Source organism: Ictalurus punctatus, chromosome 10, assembly GCF_001660625.3.
Source record: "Ictalurus punctatus breed USDA103 chromosome 10, Coco_2.0, whole genome shotgun sequence".
NCBI classification, from domain to species: domain Eukaryota; kingdom Metazoa; phylum Chordata; class Actinopteri; order Siluriformes; family Ictaluridae; genus Ictalurus; species Ictalurus punctatus.
Window position 1 is genome coordinate 21,279,942 of NC_030425.2, and position 23,911 is coordinate 21,303,852.

At 40.8% G+C, this 23,911-nt stretch overlaps 2 protein-coding genes across 2 annotated transcripts in view; both read right to left on the reverse strand.

The window, feature by feature from the left end:
- Positions 1-15,383, reverse strand: part of chsy1 (chondroitin sulfate synthase 1) — a 61,542-nt gene extending 46,159 nt beyond the window's left edge. The window contains exons 1-2 of the mRNA XM_017478241.3: positions 13,749-15,383; positions 9,828-10,323 (exon numbers count right to left, since the gene is read on the reverse strand). Of these exons, the coding sequence (XP_017333730.1) occupies positions 9,828-10,323; positions 13,749-14,065 (813 nt within the window). The 5' untranslated portion in view covers positions 14,066-15,383. The remainder of the gene's footprint in view (positions 1-9,827; positions 10,324-13,748) is intronic.
- A 1,772-nt stretch (positions 15,384-17,155) lies between these two features.
- On the reverse strand, positions 17,156-23,120 carry selenos (selenoprotein S). Its single transcript, XM_017478242.2, has 6 exons — positions 22,866-23,120; positions 20,675-20,803; positions 20,465-20,571; positions 19,444-19,533; positions 19,268-19,340; positions 17,156-18,151 (listed from the first exon to the last, which is right to left on the reverse strand). Exons 1-6 carry the CDS (start codon positions 22,954-22,956, stop codon positions 18,072-18,074), a joined length of 570 nt encoding a protein of 189 aa, XP_017333731.1. The 5' UTR covers positions 22,957-23,120; the 3' UTR covers positions 17,156-18,071.
- Positions 23,121-23,911: the final 791 nt, after the last annotated feature.

Sequence of the window (23,911 nt, forward strand, 5' to 3'; positions counted from 1 at the left end):
GGACCAACAGAGAAGTGGACACCCACGAGCAGCCACTGACGAAGGCAACTGTGGTGCTGGCAAACAGAGTCCCCCGTCAGTCCGTACAAGATTGAGAGTATTTTTCTGAATTGCAGCTAAAAAGGCTCGATTTTGCTGCAGCTTGTCCCCAAATTTGCGATGCAATTTGCAGAGTTTTGTGCTTTTGTTGCGGAAAACTACTTGCATTGGCGAAGCCGGAATTGAATGAAATTGTTTTGCACGGTCTTATGAAGTGATGTTTGTTGCTAAATGAGACCTTTCGGCTGTACTCGTGTTTGACACACGCAAACTGAAGTAAGCTTTGATTGAATATACGTTGTGATGACATGATGCGTCTAGGACCAAATCTGCAGTAATTTTGAAAAATTACAAGCTCCATAGAATATTGCAAAGTTTGTTTGATTTTGCATAAATTTCTGGAGATCGCAAAATCTTGGAGGGCCTGCCCAGTGTGTGTGTGGTCTTTGGGGACACCCTATAGTTTCTTTGTATTAATGCCCTTAACTAGCTACTAGGGATGTCACGAGAACCGATACTCCGGTACCAACATTCTTATAACGTGACGGTACTTGTTTTTCTGCAGTTCCGTTGTTACCGTTTGTAACGAAAGTACCGGGGTTGCGATTCTTCCGAACCTGAAGGGGCAGCAAATACGCGCAAGTGTTTTAGTCGGTCCACAAGTGGTAAAGAAGAAGAACTACGCACACGGGAAAAACCACAGAAGTTTTTCCCGTGTGTATCTACGTTTTTCTAAGCCCGACAATTTAGCTCCTCCCCGACTCGTTGAGAGGAGAAAAGGCAAGAGTCGAATATGGAAATAGTTTGCATTCGAGGTGGATAAAAACGGACATATCATTGATGCTCTAAAACTCGGTGTGCAAACGATGCCATCGTACACTTCAAACAAAGGGAGGAAACACCTCGAATTTGGCGAAGCACCTGAAAGACTGGAACCCCGATCTCTTCAAACAATTCAAGGTGAGTGAGTTTCAAGTCATATTAACGTCAAACAAACTGTAAAACTTCTAATCCTTATCCTGAAAGATGCTCCTATATTATGTTTGTTTGAGGCAGCTGCATTGTAGCCGTGAAACCAGCTAACGTTATGCTCCATGTAATGTTAGCGATAGCCTGTTATATTTTCACAATGCTAACGCATTGTAATGTTATAAACTACCTCCTAATGGGCCACCATGTATCTCCATTCAGCCCGTGTCCCAAATGTAGCCTAATGTCACTAGATTAAATAGTTATTTTTAATGGTTTTAATAAATCTTTTCGGCCTGAGATCATGTCAGTGAATTTAAACTAATGCTTGCATTCAGTGTATAAGGTGTGTGTTTAGGAGTGCACCTTAGCACCTGTAGACTCCACTGTTTTATTCACTGTCAGACAGTGTTTGATAACTAAAATCTCTCTCTCTCTCTCCAGTATCCGCCAGAGGAGGATGTCCACCAGGAGAGTCAGGAGCAAAGTCAGCAAACATTAACACAGCCAGCCTTAAGAGAAGCTTATACAAGGCACAGAAAATATGACAAAAACTCAAACGAAGAAAGGAAACTGGAAAGGACAGTTGCTGAATTCTTATGCATGGACCAAATTCCTGTCTACGCTGTAGAAAAGCATGGACTCCAGCACATGCTTCAGCAGTTCAATCCCAGATACCAGCTACCAAGCAGAAATTACTTCATGTATACAGAGATCCCCAAACTATACACCGAAACCAGAGACCACATTACAGAACATCTCAAAGAAAAACCATTTTATGCCTACATATTTATTATATCTATTTTGTAATTGCTTTTTATTTATTTTTTTAATATTATGTGACTGTTGCCACTATTGTTTTTCATAATGCTCAAATGTTTAAATAAAGGAAGTAACGTTTAAGTATTATTTATTTATTTTTACACACCGTGGTATCGACTTTGGTATCAAGTATCGGTACCGAGTACTAGATTTTTGGCATCGTGACATCCCTACGAGCTACCATACTATACATTATGATAGCTAAGTGGTTATTCACGTCACGCCTAAAAAGGTGCGGACAACGCGGCCGCGCCGCTCTCATTTTCTTTCTCTTTCTTGCGCTCCCGTGGTGTCTGCCGTTGCTAAGCAACCATGAGCTGCGCTCTCCATGACGACGAGGACTTTGTAGCACAGGATGGATTTACAGCACCGCAAATCCCTTGCTGTAGCTCTGCTACCAGACTTATTTATGGAGTAGAAGAAAAAAGAAAAGAAAAAATAAATAAATAAATAAAAAAATAAAGCAGCGTTTGGGTGCACCCTATCCTTCAGGCATGTAGCAAACACTGAGAATTTCACCAACTAATCCAGGAGCTCCGCCTGGACAATGGGAAATTCAAAGCCTCTTTCAGAGTGGACAACGGGTGAAGCTGATTGGTGGGTTCTTGTCACATGACCCGCAGTGCACTTGCGGCATTCTGAAAAGTTGGGATCTTGAAAAACCTCATGAGTGTCGCGACGGCGTCGCTCTCTAAACCAGTGCGCTTGCACATTTAAAAGCTCAAACTGGAGTGTGCAAAAGACAAGGTGTGTGTGTGAACAGTTCCGAACACTTTTTATCCCTGTCAATTAGGTTTCTGGGCAACCGAAACGTTGCAATGGACAGCACAGTAGTGATTGTCGGTGGGCTAGCTAATTCATTTATCATTTGTCCAACCCTGAAACCTCAGGCAGGCATCCTGGGTTAACGTTCATTACATTCATTATCTAAATTAATAAAAAGCTCTGCTATGGACATAAGTAGAGTCATGAACAAGCAATGCTGCAAGTTTAACAAGCTCAGCAGGGCAAATCTAATTAGGCCTTAGCAGTCATAAAAGAAGTAGGGGGAAGAAAACATTATGATCTGTTCCTGATTCCTGGGACAACCATTTTCCAGAAGGCCTAAATAAAGCCTTGTAAAACATGCAGAGCAATGGTTTGGAAACAAAAAATGTCACCAAGTCAACACAAGGAATCCTTCTTGTGTCCTACTTGTTCAAACACACTGGAATCCAAGCATTCTTCAACAGACCAATACTGTAAATAAGAGAGGATTACCAGTTAGTGACAGCTCGTCATCACACCAAATGCCCAAAATGCACCGAGATCAATAATGAGCCATCTTAGATAGATCTTTAGTGAATAGTCTATGAAAAGAACGGCAAAGTACAGGACTACAGCGGCGACATAATTCTTGGTTTTGCTCTGGAGCAAGAAATAGATGGCAATTTTTTTCCCCTTATAAATGCACTCTAGCATAGAATATGCACGTGGGAGGATCGCTTCCTGTATATGCATACATCTGGCCAGGAGGGGAAAGAAGAAAAAAAAAAATCTGCAAATCTTATGAAGGACACGAAAGGACAGCAGCGCTTCTGCTGACAGGACGCATACGAGCGTGCGCACACAAGAAAACCTTTGTGGTTTCACTTCTGCTGCATCAGCACGTGGCTGCGATTTGACAATTTCCGCAACAGGGTGCTTATTCAAGATCAGTGCAATCTTAATGCTGGAACACTGCCTTTGCGTTTCTTGGAGGACGCAACGGATGCAGGGATTTAGTTTCACGCAACACTGGCAGCATCGAGGCACGAATAAAGTTGCATGTGTCATGTCATCCCCCGGAACTAACAACTCTCACTGTTCAAATCAGAATAATTAACACAGAGCATTGTTATTCTGGACACTAGAATACCTACACCGCCCGTGCCTTCATGCTGAAGAGAGGTTGACTAGGTAGGCAGCATTTTATGGCATGATTTGCACTCCCAAAAAAAGCTGCAAGCCCAGACTATATAATGACAGCTTTATTTTGGAATAAACGGTAAACTGAACATCATGTATCCTCGACAAACTAGAAGAGCCACTGCGGTGGCTCCTTTGTGGTTAACCCTATGTTCTCCTTAGAACTGAGCAAAGTTTGTTCCATCAACCGGGCCATCTGTTTAGATTTCACAGCAATACAACTAACACTGCTCACCAAAATGCTCGATGTAGATCAGATTTTTGTTATAACAGTAACGAACATAAAAACTGTTTGGAATCATTTATGTAGTTACAGTATTAGTTTAAAATAAATAAATAAATAAATAAATAGATAGATAGATAGATAGATAGATAGATAGATTCTCAAATGGGTCCTTTTGACCTGAAGAGAACTCCAGGCTACAAACACCAAAAGGCCTCATGGGTATCCTGTACCCAATATTTGACACTGTTCAGACACCAACCTACTGCAGTGCATTGTGGGATTATCCACTATGTTTTTGGACTGGACTACAAAACGCCAAACAGTGCACTACAGAGTGAATCAGGTGCTGTTCCGCACATAGTGTAGGGTTTTTTTTTTTTTTTTTTAATGAATGTGGAATGAAATTTTCCATGGTAACCCTGAGTTTCCATGGTAACAGCCTCGACGGACAGTAAACACTTATTAAAAAAGTAAAATAAATGTTTGTTGAGTGATTTATTTCTTGAAAATCATAGCACACGTTTTAACATGTTGATGGAGTGATGCGATTAGATTAACAACATTTATTTTTACCGAGCATTTTGAAGATTGGTCAAGAAATGTAAATTGTGCTGGTTGAAATCATTTGGCAGGGGAGGCAGGGCACTGGGTGCCATTGGTAGGCAAATATCTTCCCTAACCTATTACCCCCCCACCAAAAAAAAAGCATGGTCTCAAGTAGCCTAGGTTATGTGAAGAACAGTTAAAAAACAGTAATAATAAAAAAGTGAAGCGAGTGTGCATGTGAGCACTTCTGCAAGCACCGAGACATGCACTCTGTGTAAAAGTATGTAAAGTTAAAAACAAATCTTGATAATAAAAAGGTCTAAAAGAAATTCAGGGTGGGGAAAAATAAATAAATAAATAAACTGAATATCCTAAAAACTCATCCATGACTATGTTTACATGGACAGCAGTAATCTAATTATTGACCTTACTGTAAGTAAGATAATAATGTGATTAAGGTGTTTACATGAGTCGCTTTCATGTTATAGAACAATTATATTAACGGCATACGTCATTACGTCTCCGCGCCACTCCGTCCGACGTCCCTCCAGAATTTCACGCATCAACATACAGTTGGTCTTTGTTATGGTACCGTATACAGTTTTGTTTTTTAAATTTATTTAATTTTTTACGAACGCTTGGAGTGCAGTTAATTATTCGTCATGCTGTACGTGCAAATAGACAACTGCTTGAAGCTGTGGGCTGCGTCCCAAACTGCATACTTACCGTCTGTATAGTAGCCGTGATGCATGTATTTTTCCCCACTACAGGCCTATAGTAGGCAAGTATGCGGCTTGGGACGCAGCCATGCTCTCGTTTGCCGTAAAACGGTTGAGCACTGCCGTGCGTGATCGTGTCCTGTCGTAAAACGTGGTGAAAACTCCCACACGACGTTAATAAGGTGATTAAAAAGGTCTGTAATGCACGTCGATAATGCGACTAAAACAGGAGTTCTCCACATGTCTTAATTCAATTAGTGTTTACTACGAGTATGACCTCAATCAGATTAAGGTAATTAAAAATTGCTGTTTACATGCTAGTTTCTTAATCACAGTATTGTCTTAATCGGGTTAATAGTGGATTATTGCTGTCCATGTAAATGCACTGCATGTCATGACGATGGATAAAACAGTGATAAGATAATAAAACCAAGCCTCGGCCCGCTTCAGAAAAGCCGAAAATCATACACAGGTTTTACAACAAAACTGCTTCCCAAATGCTTAACCAAAAAATAATCAGGACAAAACAAGACAGTTGAGCAGGTGAGATGCTGCCCACCATGATGAGTACAAAATAACGAGCTTGTTTTGAGAAGTCAGCATGCCTTTTTTTTTTTCGCTTTAGTGAGCTTTCGATTAGCGGATTAGTCATTTAGTGGAAGCGTTCGTGTCAGGGGAACAGCGGCTGTGAGATGAATGATGATGAATTGCAGGCCTTCAACAACAAAAATCCACCCTCAGCTACCATGAATAAGCCCTCAGAAATCATACACCAGGTGCCATGACAACGAAGCCCAGGATGTGAGGTGCAAAATGAGGAAATTACAGAGGTCTGAGGGCAACTCTACTGCTTCACACTTCCATCACCACAATACGGCTTAACCGTCACACTACTACATCCACAACCGCTTTATTTATTTATTTTTTTAATAAAAGTTACAAATTCCAAGTTACGGATTTTGTTCATATTATTGTAGTAGATTAGAGTACTTTTTTTCTTTGAGAAAACCACATGCTGGATATGAACACAATGTGACTTGTCAGTATGAAATAAGATTTAGTATTGATTAGTAAAAATAGAGACCAATACATACGGTCTTTGCGAAACTGAAGGGACGTTTTGCTCAATTATAATTAGAAATCATCATTCAAAACTACAGCAAGATATAAGCCTAGATTTTTGGCCATTTCATTTTTTAATGTTGGATTTCCTTCCACATTTCTGACCTCTACATCACTAGATTTCTTTTTACAGTTTTTCAGGTAAGTCAATAATGCACAGAAACATGAAAAGCCTGGCGATAGATGGTGGAGGACAAGAGAACAGACTGAAGAGCATTGTGGGAGAATTCTGGACCGTCAGGCTTAACACATGGCCAGGTGATGAGAGGTTAGTTCACACTGGCGGGGGCGACTACAGGCCAACGTTGCTGGCAATGTGCTTCGTGTAGAACATACCGGCAGTGCTTCGGAGAATAGTGTGCCAGGCTGACATGCAAACTTAAGCTTAGGAAGCCCTTAAGTGTCGAGGCATGTCTACGTTTTAAACATCCTATATAGATATAGTAGAACCAACAGCTACAACACTTACTCATAATATCAGCATCTTCAGAGAAAAAGTATCTTTATTTAACAGAGAGTCACAAGCCACAGTTTCGAACGACAATCTCCTTGATCTTCGAGGTCACTTTACAAGGCTGCCTCTCTTTCAGAACTTGTTGAAACTCGCGACGCAGTAGGTCTTGGCCGCGTCTATAAAGGACCGAAGGCAAAATGCTCCGAGGTTAATAGCAGGTTGCCCAGCTGTGCTGTCTCTAACCAGACCTGCACGACTGCAATTAAAGCACACATCAAATGCACATTAAAGCCCCCACTGGTCCCAGGCACAGGGGAAAAGGTTTTCAGAAGCAGAGCCTCCTCTCCAGGCACGTTCCACCTGCCAAACGCTGCCTGTCATTTATTCACAGGCTTCTGATATCCTTCCAACCTTAATTTCATTTTGCCCATTTAAGAGCACCACAGTCATATTTACAGTGAAAGACTGTGTACACGCCTCGTCAAGCCGGCAGCAATGGAAAAGAGGTAATTTTGCCTAGATGGATGGGTTTAGTAGACTAAACGCTACAGGAAGACTTAGTGGGGAATGGGATATAAAGCAAATATGCAATCGTGGCTGCTGGAGAACGGGAAAGTACATCTTCTTATTCACACAGCCCCAAATGTTTATCCGAAGGCGCTGTGGAGAGAGGCGGAGAGGAGAGCCAGCCAAAACACTAAAAGCTCGACAGCATGCGAGTCGCATATCAATACACTTCAACAGCTTCCTCTCCGGTTCTTTACTGGTACGCAAAAGCACAAGAGCTGCTCCATGAAGCAAACGCTCAGCTATTCAACCCATAGCAAAAGAATTCAGGAAGCTGGGGAGTCTGTTATATAGTACTGTTTATAGTCAGGGGCCATCAAATGACGGACCAAACTCGTACGAACCCAGTGGCATTTCAGCAAGTACTGTTGGGGGGGGGGGGGGGGGGGGGGGTGGGGGGGGGGGGGTTGGGGGGGGGTTCTTCTGTACAGCTTCTGTAGCAAATCCTGGGTTTCAGCTTATCCAATCACATGCATTTAGGTCAATTATTTAGCTGAAGACAGCTCGTCACACCAGAAACAAGCTATAGGGCAAGAGACAAAATGTTAGAAATGGGAGATTTTTTTTTTAACAGACTTTGTAGATTTTTCACATTATTCACCCTTGTTTGTCCAATTAGTGAACTTACAAGGCTTGGTGGATGGGGAAAAAAAGTCAATGCTGCAAACATCTAAAGAACGGAGTGTGTTTATTCAATCTACGTCAAATTCAAAACCATGGTGTTCTCTGTTCAGAGTCCATTACACTAGAAATAAAACAAAATCGCTCACGGCTAAGAATTGAAACGGAACAGTTCTCGCCAAGAGGTCATTTTAGTCGTTTACCTACAATTCTATACATAATAGTCACTCTGAAGCACTCATCGAGCGGGAAGTGTTTGACTATGCTGCCAATCAACATCAGACTCGGGCAACCTGAGCCTGCGCAACACACCCAACATCTATGTGCATACTGGTCAGAACAAGGCCACGGCTTAAACGTGCAGTCACGTCACACTTTAAATGGAGCGAACAAATTTAGAGTAGCTCAGTGAAACGCTGTCAGACTAGTTGAGATTTTTGTGAAGTTAGCAACAAAACAAAAGAGCACTATTTGATCAGTAGCAGTTTCGGTGGACAGCAGGCCACACTCCGTTGCTATTCCCTCACTCTTCCAATGTTTATAAATTCACTGTGTTGAAGATCACCTAATTTACCTCCAATAAATAAATAAATAAATAAATAAATAAATAAATGACCTTCTACTGGAAGTAATTTCATATTCCTGCATCCATTCCACTTGAAGCGAATTTGCTTTTTTTCATAATACAGAATGGATTCATATGTGGTCTGAATGCCTCTCAACTGTCAAGAATGTTGCTAAGGAAATAGGATGTATAAACAGCTAATTTTATTTTATTCCACCAGAAATGAATCTATTCTGAATCAGCAATCCCATGCAGCTGCGAATGAACCAGCTGTGAACAAAGCCGTTATTGTTAAGCAGACTATCTCATTCTGAAAGAGGAACGCACATAATTTAAACCCAAACATAAAGACATAAAACAGTGGCTTATAAAGGAGCTGTGCTGCTTAATGGCTTCCAGGGAGCTTGGATGGTAACGGGGGCGGGGGGGGGAGAGTCTTTTTGCCAAGCTGCACCCTATAATTTTCAATTGCCCAAATTGCCGTTCTGAGAGGTTGTTAAAAAAAAAAAAAGAAAAAAAAAAGAAAAAAAAAAAAAGAGCTGATTTTAGAACAATGTGTACTACAGTAGGATTTCAGATGGCAGCAATACTTTCCCCATTTGATCACTGCACTTTGACCTTCTGTTTCCTGAATTTCTCTGCACATTACACAGAGGGCTGATTCTTGAACCTGGCAGGCAAGAAAGGAAAAATTGCGACCAGTTGAATAGACCGAGATTGACATGTGACTTGGTCATTTAGGATCTTTTGCATTGAGCAGGGCTTTCTTTGTGCCATCTTAGTAGTAGCAAGTCAACTTTGTCTTGATGGGAGGAATGGAAACCACCCGGATGACTGAAAAGCCATCTTAGTTCACTCGTTCTGCTTACTTCAAAACTCAACTGTTGATGGCACATGTTAGGGATATAACTCAATGCCACTATCTGTATCTATATCTGTTTAGTGCTCCAAATATTCTTATCTACATCTGGATCTGGATCTGAATCTAAACCAGAATGGGCATAGCCTAAACTGAGTTAGAGGTTTTTCTTTTAAGGAAGTTTGGGGGAAAAAAACAGGTAGAAATGCCAGCACTGTCTGCGGGTGGTAAGCGATCTTAAAATAAATAAATAAATTTAATTTAAATTATGTATTTGTATAATGTTTAGAAAACATTATTATTCTGAATAGCATTCGTATTCAGTTACATCCCTAGTAATAATCACACCCCCCAATCCCCATTTCACTCACCTCATAAGACCAGACACACTGCACCCCGGCAAATCGGCGCACACAGCGTCCCACCTCCACATCTTCATGTGTGGTGTACATCTCCTGCAGGCACTGGCGGATGTGAGGCACCACCCGGCGCAGCACCTCACGGCTCATGATCACGCCCGGGCCTCCCATGCAGAAGTTCTCGCCGGGCTCCAGTGCCAGCTTGCCCAGTTCGTCACGAGCGCCCATCCCTGTCTGGCCCAGGAAAATGGCCTCGCTGCTGTTCAGGCTTCTCAGGAAGCTTTCCAGGCGCTCGCTCTTGATGTAGACGTCATCGTCGGCACGCATGAACCACTCGAACCGGTCCAAATAGTGGTCGTGCATGTACTTGAGCATCATGAAGGATTTCTTCTGCGGGGGGTAAGAGTCGTCCACGTTTTTCAGGGCCACGATGGGGATGGGGATGGACGTGTCTGAACCCTCGCTAGAGAAGAACTCCACTTTGCCTGGAATGGTCTGAGCCCAGGTCCTGCACAAGACAGAGACGTGATGAGATTCGGAGAATTACAGTTTGAGAGGTTAATTTTTTTTTGCCAAAACACACACAAGCTGGGGGTGAAAATTAAAAGGAAAGATTTATTATGAAATCTTTTTGGCACATCCTTGTGAATATATACTAAACTAAAAATCTAACTACAGACAAAAATAGATAGTTTTGTTTAGTTCTGGTCAGCATTGCCATGTTCTTCTGATCTGTTGATTGCTGTCAAGTATGGTACACTTACATACAAGCTACGAGTGGCAGCAAAAATAACTGTAGTTTACAACATCAGTGATGTACACAGAAGTGGTGTTTCAGTGCAATTCAGTGAGGAGTCCAGATGGAGAGGGTTGCGAAATCCAACCAAAATTACTAGGAAGTTACAGCTGGACACAAAAGAAATATGAACCACTGGAGTATAGACAAAAAAAAAAAAAAAGGACCATCAGAAGGAAATAAACAAAAAGTCTACAATGAAATAGTCAACAATAAGGTAACCATCTTATCACACTAACTGTAGATTAGACTGATCTCGAGAATAACCAAAAGATGCCTAAATAGCACATTGTTTACCAAGTCAATCGTTACAGACTGTATGCAGGAATTTCACTCTTAATAAAATGCATGCTATAATCAAAAACAAGAGAGTCACAGAATCAGATCATGTATCAGGCATATAACTGAGCAGTGGAGGGACAAGAGTCTTGCTCTGGGTCTCTGGCAATCTCAGGATGTGAACTCTTAAATTTCTGGTCACTAGAGCAGAAACCTGACCTGCTATTCCCTAATGTCACAGTGCAACTGAAATACAAAATTATACAAGAAATAAATACGGGGGGGGGGGGGGGGGGGGATTAACAACCAGCTTTCTTCTGGTCATACATGACCCGATTTGGTTACGTTGGCACATACAATTTTTTTTCCTCTGCTGTGGTAAACTTTCCCATGAGGAACAGAGATTGTTCTGCTGTGTTAATTTTTCCCATGTGAATCCCCGGGCGTGTCTCAAATAGAGATGACAAAAATAGCAATCAATGTGGATTATGTTCACCGTGAAACCCACTTTTCTCAATAGAAATGAAAAATAGATGTGAATAGATACTGTATGCATTTACATTGATGGCATTTGGTAGACTCCTTCATCCAGAGAAACTTTGATTTTTATAAAACTGAGCAGTTGAGGGTTAGGGCCTTGCTCAAGGGTCTAGCAGTGGCAGGATGGCAGTACTGGGACTTGAACTCACAACCCTCCAAACCATCTTAACCATTGATATACCACTGTCCTATTCATCCTCCAGAACAGTGTTTCTCTGCGCATTTTCTCCGCTCACAACACAACCATTTAATGCACGTGAAGACCTTGTTACGTAGGTGAAGCTTTTCCACCTTAAGAGTGGGAACTCGAAACCAATACTGGGACACGGTACTATAGAATGGAGGAATAGAATTTCAAGGCTCTCTCAGGTTAATCTTGTTGCAAAAGGTTAAAAATAATTTTAAAAAAGAGAAAGAAAACCATCCAATCTAACTTGGGATCCATTTCAGAAAATTAGGCCAATGAACCCAAGACTCTAATTTTGCATCTGAATACAAGCTTAAAGCATTCCCCATGACCGCATGTGAAAAATGACTGCTTCAAAAGAAAATATTCTCTTCAAGCAATGTTTCATTTTTTAAGAAGCACTTGAGAATGCATTACAGATGAAAACGTTTTAAAGATAAAACTTCTATTGAATATATCACTGGCTTTTGTCTGACCTGTTCAAGTCAGTGATCTGATGGGAAGTAATAGTCTCTGCTGGGGACTATTTTATGCAAATTCAGGTACTAAAATCACATTAAATGGTTATATGTGAAACCTGCACAGCTGTAGGAGTTTTTTTTTCCCCTTCCCTTTTTAACCCTGATGAAGTTGTGGAATTTTCCTGATGGGCCTCTCCATGACGTTACTATTCAGTATTACTTGTGATCTGGTCAGTCTGCTAAATTCCTGTGTTTGTGGATGCATGTAGACTACACAGTGGTGCAGAGAAAGTGGAAAGGTGGTGCAGAGAATGCAGGATGAAGAAAAGAAATGCTTTGCTGGCAGTTGCAGCGTTTTCAAGAATAAGTGAACTTTTAATTCCAAACAGGCTGTCGGTGATTGGGACGCTGTTGAGATCAGCACTGAAAAAGCAGGTACATGGTGGCATAGCCTAACTGTCTAAGGGGAGGGGGAAGAAAAGAAAAAAAAAAAAAAAGATCGGCGTACATCTCTCAGTATATATGTGGATGAAAGTGACCAAATTTACTTGAATAAAATAGATGTGTGTGCAGTCTTACAACCATACAAAATAAATGGTTTACATTTTCACAAAACTTATGCAACACTATATATCTATATATCTATATATATATATATATCTATATATCTATATATCTATATATCTATATATATATATATATATATATGAATGAGAGAGAGAGAGAGAGAGAGAGAGAGAGAAAGAGAGTGAGAGAAGACCTAATGGAGCCCTTTGTCACAATACTACTTGATGCACTTTCATGTGTAATTGTGGAGAAATATAGCACGGCCCACTTTAAAGCAAATTCCTGGTTCGTTGTCATTTCCAGTCCACACCTGACCAGACCAGCTAAATTACCGTACATATGAAACTTGAGCTACTATAGACAACCTTCCGGATATAATAATACTTTTTTTTTTTTTAAGTCTACCTGGGAGCCTATGCCAGGTGTGTTCATCTGTGATCCTGCACATCTACAGTTGTTATTAATTGAATCACTGTTTAAGCGATCAATAAATCACAGCCAATGACACAATGTGTAGTGTTGCTGCCTCACAGATCCTGAGCTAAGGTTACACATGGTATGTGTGGAGTTTCTGTGAATCTCCAGGTCCTCTGGTTTCCTCCCACCTCCCAGAAGGTAGAATGGCAACTCTAAATTGCTCATAGGTAGGTGTGTGTGTGTGTGGGGGCATAGTGCCCTGCAAGGGAATGGTTTCCCCATCCATTGTGTATTCCCATCTCACACCCAGCGTTCCTGGGGAAAGCTCCGGATCCACCGGGACCAGGTTTATTGAAGATCAAGGGATGAAGAAATAAATAGCTAGAATGAGCTAGACACAGCAAGACATTGAAACTTGATCTATACACCGCACACTTCTGATCCATTTCTCTACTAGGTACACAAAGCACAAGCTCCTGAAGACATGTCATCAGCACATGCTGAATATGACAAGACCTGATGGAGCTTGTGAGCTCAGCTCTATCTTTGTGCGTGATTCTATTGTTTTGTGTGGAAAATAAGAAAGCAGCATGCATTTTACATCCCCACCCCTCTGTGTGTGTGTGTGTGGTATTCTTTTCAAGATTTCCCCCCCTCAGCTTGATGTCTTTCTCTGTCTCACTCACCTATAAGCCGCCACTGCGCGGTTGTTCAGGTATTTCTGCGCGGTCATGACGCCCACGAAGAGGAAATTATGGCTACTCTGGACGGCTTTCTCCGTTGGCAGCATGCCGCTCCCCTGCGCCGGCCACCTCATCCCCCCGGCGTGCTCTCTCCTCAGCGTGCCGCTGATACCGCAGCCTCCCCCGCCGCTCGCACTGCGCCTCTGCCCGGCTTTCTTCAGCTCCGTGGCGCGGGGTAAGATCAGCCTGGAAGCCAACGTGAAGCCCACCACCAATCCCAAAAGCACACTGAACCATGCTCTTCGGCTTCTGGCTGCCATTACACCAAAAAGACAAACAAACAAACACTCTCCCCGCTTCTCCTTGTGTCAGTGTGTATACAGCTGTGAGTAAACGTGTCTCTTTGAGAAAGCGTAGGCCGGTTTAAAGTGAAGCCCCCCGCTGAAAACCCGGCTCGCACTCTCTCATGGTAGCAAAGCGTCTAGTCTACTGCCACTAAACCCGCGGCTTTCGCCACATACCCGTCTAACTACGTCCTCCTCCGCTTACCCATCCAACCTTCAAGCATTCCTCGGTCGAACTAAACAAACTACAGCCCTTGGGCAAAAGATTTACGGCGGCGAGCAGCGTCCCCATTCTCCCTGACTAGCTCGCCATTGTGAGAGCGAGTGGAGTGCCGAGTGCTTCGCAGCGACGCGGCTGCTTCTTCTTCTTCTGCGCCTTCTTTTACCTCTTCTTCTGCGGTGTGGGGTTTGGAGAAGGGTCAGGCGCATAAACGGGCACGGCGCCGCCTACAGGACAGCGAGCAAGCGCTACTGAATACTACGACTTTGTACTGTAATTTCACGCAGAATTTGAGTAGTTAGAGTGAACTACATCAGATTTATTGCTGCATCTGTGTGAACACAATTGAACTGGTACCAACATTTGCACTAATTATTTTTGCACGTTTCTCTAAATATATTGCCCTGAGTAGGTTAGGTATATGGTCAACTCTCTTATTATTAAAATCCCAGGTGTCTGCTTTCATACGAGCTATTCATCATTAACCCGTCATGTGATGCTATAAATAAATTCAGTCCAAATATCAGGGACATCCGAAACAAGCAAAAGTTCCATTTTTTTGGCTATTGCACTTTAAAGCTGTTCGATGTTGAGTAATAATTATACTATACAGCCAAAAGAATGTGGAGACCTGACCATCACACATATATATGTGCCCATTCTAAAACCATGGAAATTAACACAGAGTTGGTCCACCCCATTACTGGAATATCCCAGGAGCCAGGCCTGAATTTGAATCTGTGTGGTGAAATGCTATTAGACTGACGTGCGAGCCACAGATTGCCAATACTCTGTTGCAAGTTTGCTCATAAGTGCACTTGGTATCAGAGTTTCTTGGGCCAAAGTTCAATAATCAATTTTGGGTTTGTAGGATTAGGATTTAAGACATGTGTATTGGACACTTGGGTAAAGAAAGGGGCAGAACTGTCAACTGATCAGTTGAGTTGGAGTCATCATACAAGGCGCTAGCCAGATTTACTTGGTAAACCCAAGAGCGCCTTCAGGGATAACTTTGGAGCATCTGGCAGATATTTCAGCAAGATAGGAATTTAACTCCCACCTCCTAAATGACACCTCCTGTGTACCAGGGCGAGGTCAGGGACATCGAGTCTGATGTTCGATTCCTCAATCATGGAGGCAGCTGCAAGAAGCTGTTGCTGGAAGATTGTCAGAACCTGCCATGACAGTAACCCTAGGACACACTGATGGACACCAGTGGTGAGGAAAGCTGCCTAATTGAAGAACAAAGCCTTCTGAGTAATGCTCATGGAGGGCTTTCCAGATTCAACTGGGGGTCATAGAAAAGCCAAAAAGGCTGCAGCAAAAGCAGTTGCAGAAGCAAAAGCTGGGGAGTGGAAGGACTTTGGAGAGAATGTTCTGGCCAAACCTTTATCGCCTTGGCAGGGTGAGACACGACCACGATCAAGCTCTGCTGAGCAAGTGTGGGGGAGTGTTGACCTCTACTGGAGAAATTGTTGAGCAATGGAAGAAACACTTTGAGTAATTTTCTTAACTGAGTGGACACGGACTCTGTTCTCTGTAGCTGAGGTCACAATTGTGGTTAGAAAACTTTATAGCAACAAAGCGGCAGTAGTAGATGAGCTTCAGCCGGAAATGTAGAAGGCACTGGACAAGGCTGGGATTGTGTAGCATGCCTCATCAATGTTGCATGGAGATCTGGGGCAGTACCTTTGGACTGGCAAACTGGAATGATGGTAGCTAAAAAAAATGTTACCAGAGGGAGTGTTCCAGTCATAGGGAATTTACTCCTAAGCCTCCCAAGCAAAATCTATGCTCAAGTTCTGGAGAACCTAAGATTCAGGAGTAATGGAACAGTGAACCAGCTCTTTACTCTTGCAGTTTTGTTAGGGGGTCACGGAAGTATGCCACTCCAGTCTACATCTTTGTTATTTGCAGATGATGATGTTCTCTTAGCAACATTTCAAGTGGCCCTCCAACATGCCCCTGAACATTTCACTGAGGAATGTGAAACAGGTCCAAGGCCATGATTCTCTCATGGAAAGGAGGGAGATGTTCCCTTCCTGTGAGTTTAAGTACAGCAAGTATCAGACAGGTCCCATAGGACAGAGACTCTGGACTCAGCTGAAGAGATTATATCTCACAGTTGGCTTTGGGGATACCCCAAGAAGAGAATCTTTGTCTGGACATGAATCTGACCTTCTCAGCCTCATGGCACCGCCAGAAAAAGCGGAAGGAAAATGAATTAATTACTATTATAATCATTATTATTGCGGTTTGTAAGGACTCTGCTACTTGACAATTCATCAAATATACCATAAACACCACCCAAATTATTACCTACACTATTTATTTTATTTGCACACCAATCTTCAGCAATCTTCTCCTGGTAATAAACAAACCAAAGAAGCCTGACGCAGCGATCGAGGAAAATTTGTAATTTAAATTTGATTTCATTTTGTTACAGCTCATGAATATTTTCAATATAATGGAAATATTCTAACACGTTGGAAGTCTTGTTACATTACTAATATTACATTAAATGTGTAAATTACTTAAAAGTGAAGTGCACTTAACTTTGACTAAAAATGTCACCGCATTGCTGCAACTACTCAGAAATCAGATCACGTACACTGGCACACCAGTTTACCTTTCCAAGGATTGCTAATCATATTTTAATGCGCTATCTGTTACCTCCATCTAGTGGTGACAATGCTAGAGTCCATTATCGGCATTGAGTAAACCCTAAAACGCGTTACCAGACAACTTAAATTCTCTGGAAACCACTGATAAGGTTAAAAAAATCAATTATGTATTTACATTGCTCAAATTCAGTCAGAGACCATATTTTCTTGTTGAACAGTATATGAGAAGTAAAGCCTTTTTAATCATGAAAAGTTTACAAGTACATCAAATATATTACATAGTAGTCGGAGAATGTTGTATTCACAATTACAAGATTTATTCCTTCCATGAGGCCATGTGTCCTCACAAAGAACTGTTTGCAGGTTCAAAGAAAAAACGTTTTAGCCACTGGAAATATAGTACCAGTCAAAAATTTGGACACACGAGCTAATGGAAGGGTTTTCTACAATTTCTATGAGTCACGCCTAAATTAGAATAATAATGAAGGCATTATTACTATGAAATATGACCTAAGGGATCATGCTGTGATCAAAGAAAGCCAAGAAAAATACATGTTCAATCTAGTGTGTCCAAATGTTTGATATGCAGAACAGCATTTTAATGTTTTGATGTATTGGGATCACACACTCACAACTGAAAATCATCAGCCAACCCCACTGGACTACGGACCTTTGATGAGGAGGCGTCATTAGAAACTGTCAATCTCACATGGATAGTTCAGATACTACAATGTGCCACTATATATGAATTCAAAAAGTATGATAACTGCATACCTGTAGTTACGGGTATGTGGCAAAAAAAAAGTAGCAAAAGTGCAAATAAGAATAAAGAGTAATCTTTCCAGCTTGCACAATCACATTAAAGAGAATGCATATAAAAACTTTATCCATCATTATGAAATCCTCTTTGATGTAACATTTAGAAAGTCTGAGAGAAAAGTAAGCTATAGGTTGGTTCAAACATATCTGAAGATTTAGATGAACATAATCGTACTTAATGTAAAAGCAAAAGGTTCATATTAAATCACTGCTACTGAACCATGATGAGTGCAGACAGTTTCATCCAGTTGCTTTTTGCGCTTTTATGCCTGAAGGGTCAGAGGTGAGCAGGGTCACATCCCTCTGACCTCCTTTAACCTCACCCTCCAGCTGAAGGCCCTCTTCTGCTTGGTCTCCATGAGCAAGTCCCTCCTCCATCACCGGCCAATGGATTATAACCTAACACACACCAAAAAATTCCATAGTTATCTTCCTTGAACATGTAGAAAAAAAAAAATCATCAACCTGTGAAAAGTGCAATTAAAGTGTGTTCGTACCGACTCCAGAGACGCTGCACAACACACGATGCACAACGCAATAAATGCCTGCTGTTGCTGCAGTTTTTTTTTCTCTAAATTTGTAATGCAACTTGAATCGGCGAAGCTGCAATTCCACGAAATCTTTCGCAGTGATGTTTGTCGGTAAATGAGACCTTTTAGCTGTACTCGTGTTCAACGCGCGTGAATCGAAGAGGGCTTTGACTGAGTGCGCGTTGTGACGATGTCACATGACACGTCTTGTCCAAAATCTGTAGAAAGTCTGCGGTAATTCTGAAAGATTGCGAGCTCCTCCGAATATTACAGAGTTTGCTTGATATTGTGTTCATTTCTGCGATCCTGGAGGGACCGAATACATGATGATACGTGATACGGGATGACGGACCGAAAGAGCAAGTGAGCCATACAGACCAAAAGAGCTCTGCTTATAGTATTAGTGGAGTGTATGGCCAAGAATATACACATCACCATACCGTTATATTACAGTACACAGTGTTATAAAGAACTATATTTATAAAATAAATAAATAAATAAAATCATCTCACGGAACATGAACATAAGTACTGAAAGTAAAGCACACCTTTAAAAAAAAAAACACCTTTACATTATTATTGTAGTTTACATCCAATTTCTAGTGGAATATGCAAGAAGAAAATATTTCATTATGGCGCTAGACTTCCTCCACATGCTCTTGCAACTGAGAGAATCTGTCCCAACATCACCCAAGAAACACCTGTCAGTCACATGTTCCAATATTTTTGATAACTCGAAGAAAAGAAAAAAAAAAATGGGTGGGCTCAAACAAAAGGTGCCATGTTCGAAGCTGTTTAACACATCTAGATGTAAATATCAGGAAATGAAAGCTGACATTCTGATCTATCGTCTCATTCACATTTTGATCTCAATCCCAAACGTCTTCAGTGTATAGCAAAACAACTGAGAAAGAATCGGCCTTGCCGTTCCATTACATTCAGTGGGGGCTGTATAATGGATAACAAACAGCTATGACTTTACTTACCAGTGCTCCGAAGAGGCTTTTTGTCCGTCTTTGGCTTCAGCGTTGTGGTGGAAGTGGACGCCTCGTCATTGTTCTTTGTTCGAAGACCCAGAAAGACAACACGAGTCAGTTAGAAATCCGATGCATCACATGCTTTAACGATAGAAATTCACAAAGCAAAGTTAATGATAACTCACTTGAGGAAGTCGGTTGTTTCCTTTATAACTCTTCCCTTCTTTCATGCTCTCCCACATCTCAATTTTCTGTCGTCTTTTCTCCTCCTCCAGCTAGAAGTGGATGAGATAGAAATATTAAATTACTCAGCAACTGAAAGAGGCGTACAAGTACGCGTTTTGCACTGTACTGAGAAAATAACAGAAAACCCATTTACTCCCGATACACTTATGATGGAAGTCTAAGGGCGGATGCTGCAACTGTAACAGTACATTTATTCGGGATGTCAAAACTATTCTCAGGTAACGTTAGAATTTCAGGTAGCGCTGTTGAAATCTCGAATCTGATTAGTCGGAAGGTGGTAGTTCATTTTCTAACAGGATCTCTGACAGTGCAGCCAGCTACAAGTCAAACCACATTATAGTCTCTACACTAACAACTCATTCACAATAACATGGACAGCGGTCAATCTACATAATCCAACACCAAACATAAAATCGTTTAAAAATAATGCTATTTAACAAAGAAAAACATACATCATATCATTGATATGGCTTTGTTAGTTTATCGTTTATGGAAGGAGTCTCCAGTGTCAGTGCTTTGAGAATGCAAATTTAAAAGGAATTTTTCCACATTGGGAATGTCCTTAATGTGCACCTATTATTTTTAGACACTGGGGGGAAAAAAGCTAATGTTGCACTTTAAATTATGAGCACAATAAAGTATTTTTTGACCTTGGAAGCATGTAAATATATTGTATGAGACCTTTAAAACAAAATTAGGCACGTTTCAAAACCATAATAGGTGTGCTTTAAGACAGAGGACATTTCCAACATTCCGGACACTTCTAAAGGGCAAATATGTTTGATAGCTGCTCTTACAACTGCCATTTAACATCCACTGTAGTGAGTTTTAACCACGGTTTTTCTGTTCTTTTCTCAGTAAAGGAAAACTGTGTTGAAATTCTTCTGCACTATTTACACTACACTACACTGCTATAGACACTAGGTTGAAGAATGCTGGAAAATCTCTTCAAATGCTCACTCTCTGCTGTTTCTCTTTAAACTCTGCAGCTTTGGCGTCGAGCTCTGCTTGCATTTTTTGGCGCGACGCCTCCAGAGCCTCTTGACGTCTTACCACGGACGATGGGTCTAGAAACAAAACAAAAGCAAAACAAAACTAGTCCGCTTAACACTAGGCATTTTCACATTCGCCACATAACTCAGAAAGTTGGTTTTTATTCTCGGCACTTACCCTGACTGACTGCTGAAGCTGAGCTCTGATTCAGGCTGGGTCTCTTCTTACTGAGATGCTGGATGAGGAAGTAAACTCCCACACACAGGATCAACAGGTACCAACCATACTGAGAAATGAAAGTGGCAACTGTAGGCAAAACAAATATGACATGTCAAAAGCAGGTTCTGAGACAAGATGTCGGACATCGGAACTGAGTTTAAGTGGAACTGGGATTTACTTCAATGGATGATTTTGCTGCATATTTTTATCAAAAATATAAAATAAAAAATTATGACATTTTAACTCATTTCAGTGAAGCACCATTACATGACTTTATTCCACATGTTTAAGCGCATCCTTTTGAAACAAGAAGTCAGAGTGAGAGCATGTTAAAGTGTTTGACTTTAAACCACACTCTAAACTCTAAATATGGAGAAGAGGGAAAAGTTAAGCCTTGAGAGTCTTTTTTCAACTTTGGATGATTTCTCACTGCTGGCCTTATTCACAATATATGATGCAGCATTCTTGGAGTTATGCTATACACGTTTGAGCTGAAGTGGATCATCAGTGGTGCAAACCGTCGACGCCGAGCCTCAGAGTCATAACCGGCAGGCATCCGAGCGGTTGATAAATGATATTACACACTCACAGTTGGAGAACGCCAGAGGGGTGTATAAAGATAGAATCACATTCTGGATCAGTCTGGGGTAGCAACATTCCTGCACTGAACAGGCCCAAATTGTCAAAGGACACCTTTGAATTCTGCCTATAACATGACCATGAACTTTCACAAATTCCTTCCTCTTCGAAATGATTAAGCTGCAAACATTTTGTCTCAAGCAAGGGATGGACGAAAAAGGAAAGAGTGTGCAGGAACAAGCTACAAGCTGCGACTGTAGAGCAGGGCTGCGTGTCGGAATTACTGTAATTACTAGACGACAACCCGGACATTCTACTCGGAGCTGTTCACGCCCTCGCACTTAAACGAATCCACATGAGATGATGTCATTGTTGACAACTGTAAAATGACAGTAAACGGTATTGCATGTCTTTCGTTTGTTTTCACATTAATCTTGCATTATTAAGACATTAATAATACAAATTATTACACTCAAATACTATGCAATATGTCTACTTCACTACATTTTAAAGCTGCTGCCAATTTGAGCGTTTCCTCATGAGTTGAAGCAGTCAGGTGGTACGAGTCGGAGCGCTCGAAAAATTCCTAGTTTACAAGTTGTTCCTAGTTTACAATTAGTTCTTAGAGGACTTGAACTCTTTTTACAAGTCGGAATCTCATAATTACGGTAATTATAACATGGTGTGAAAGCAGCTCAGGACAGCCCCTGGGGGCGGGACATATATGTTCCAGAGAGAGTTTCATTGGACAAACACAAGACTAGTACAGGCTGAGTCATCCAAAAATTCAGATAAAACTGAAAGACAAAAAAACTAAAACTAACTAAGGAGCTAATGGTCATGTACAAAAAAGCTCAGAAACACCAAATTTGACTTCCATAAAAAAAAAAACTTGTAAAAATATATCTAAAATGTTTTATATAATAATAATAATAATAATAATAATAATAATAATAATAATAATATAACAAAAAAACACGCTAGCAAGTAGCTCTCCCTTATTCCAGCTAGCTGTTTATTAATAAATGAAGCAACTCGTTAGCACGTTAGCATTTCGGAAACGCTGGTACCTTTGCTACATTGCATTCAAGTTATTTCAACCAATTTTCTTCTTTCCCTACCGGTTCTCTGACAAACCCCGCCCCCTGCTGGGGCTAGTAGTATCCCCGCCGGCCTTGATTAGCTAAATACATGTAAATACCGCTGTAATAGCCAATCACATCGTAGAAAACAAACGAGACCAGTCTAAATACAGGTGGGGAAAATATTACAAATATTGAAGCTAGCTGAAGTAGCCGATGACGCTGCTTTTTGTTGTTTTGACGATTCTATGCCAGATTTGTTAGCCAGTACTTTTTTAACCTGTTTAAAAGTTTGATAAATTTCTACAGTCGTCTTCAACTGTTGTTTTCATGTAATTATATTTCGTTAAAGCTAACGTCAGCCGGCAACTAATTCAGAATATAAGCAGGTCGAATATCATTTTTATACTTAAAGCGTCTTTTTCTTCGTTTTTTTTTTGTTGCTAAAGCCGAAGTTTATTGAAAGTTAAATGACAGTGTTTATTTACCAGTTGCCTGAAGAAAAGTCAGATCCTGGTTCTGCAGATTCTCATCGCCTGCTCCGGGTTTTATTCTGGCAGCACCATCGTTTGCCTCCATGTTTAACGGGTGTTACAGAAAGGAAATACAATTGTATTACTAATTATTTTAGACAACTATATTACGTTATTTTTTACCCATTTTGTAACGTATCTATGAGCCAAAGTAGCCTGAACCCGGTTATCTAGCTAAGCCAAACCGGATTTCCGTAAACTGGAGGATGACGTGGTTGTTGGATAGGGGCGGGGCTTCTAGATAGCGTCATTAAACGGGGCGTGTCTAAAAGCATTTCTTTACCATTTTCACCATATTTATATTTACTTATTGGCGTTTACTGATATTATCCGGAATGTTATCATTGCAGACATCAGAGCTTTTCCGCTTAAAATTTCCACACATTAAACTCAAATCAGTACTGGGGCAATGGTGGCTTTGCGGTTAAGTCTCTGGGTTACTGATCGGAAGGTCGAGGGTTCAAGCCCTTTAACCTTTTCTGTTCCAGGGGCGGTGTATCATGGCGCTCTGACCAAAACTTCCCTGCATGCTTTATATATATATATATATATATATATATATATATATATATATATATATATATATATATATATATATATATATATATATATATATAGAGAGAGAGAGAGAGAGAGAGAGAGAGAGAGAGACAGACTCATCATGCTTTGTATACTTACAGCACTTATGCTAGTCTCTCTCTTTTTTTATGCATTTACTGTATATTCAACCTGAAGAGATTTATACTTGTCTCTATGGGTAAAATTTGAAACTCATTCACCTAATTAGATTTATATCTATATTAACTAAATAATATTTAACAACTATATAATAGTACTAAATAATAACTGATTGTAGTTGAATGTTATTTCCGTGGCCATCAAATTAGCATATTACTGTATTACTAATTGGGACACCAATCAGAAAAAACAAACAAAAAAAAAAACATGTAAACTTTTTAACCAGCACTTGTATAGCTAGTATGCCTAGTTACAGAGCAGAA

Coding starts and splice junctions, on each gene's coding strand:
- selenos (XM_017478242.2), bottom strand. CDS start 22,956: ATGGAGGCAAACGATGGTGCTGCCAGAATAAAACCCGGAGCAGGCGAT. Junction 20,804..22,865: donor GACTTTTCTTCAGGCAACTG/GTAAATAAACAC, acceptor TTTTGCCTACAG/TTGCCACTTTCATTTCTCAG. Junction 19,534..20,464: donor TTAAAGAGAAACAGCAGAGA/GTGAGCATTTGA, acceptor ATCCACTTCTAG/CTGGAGGAGGAGAAAAGACG.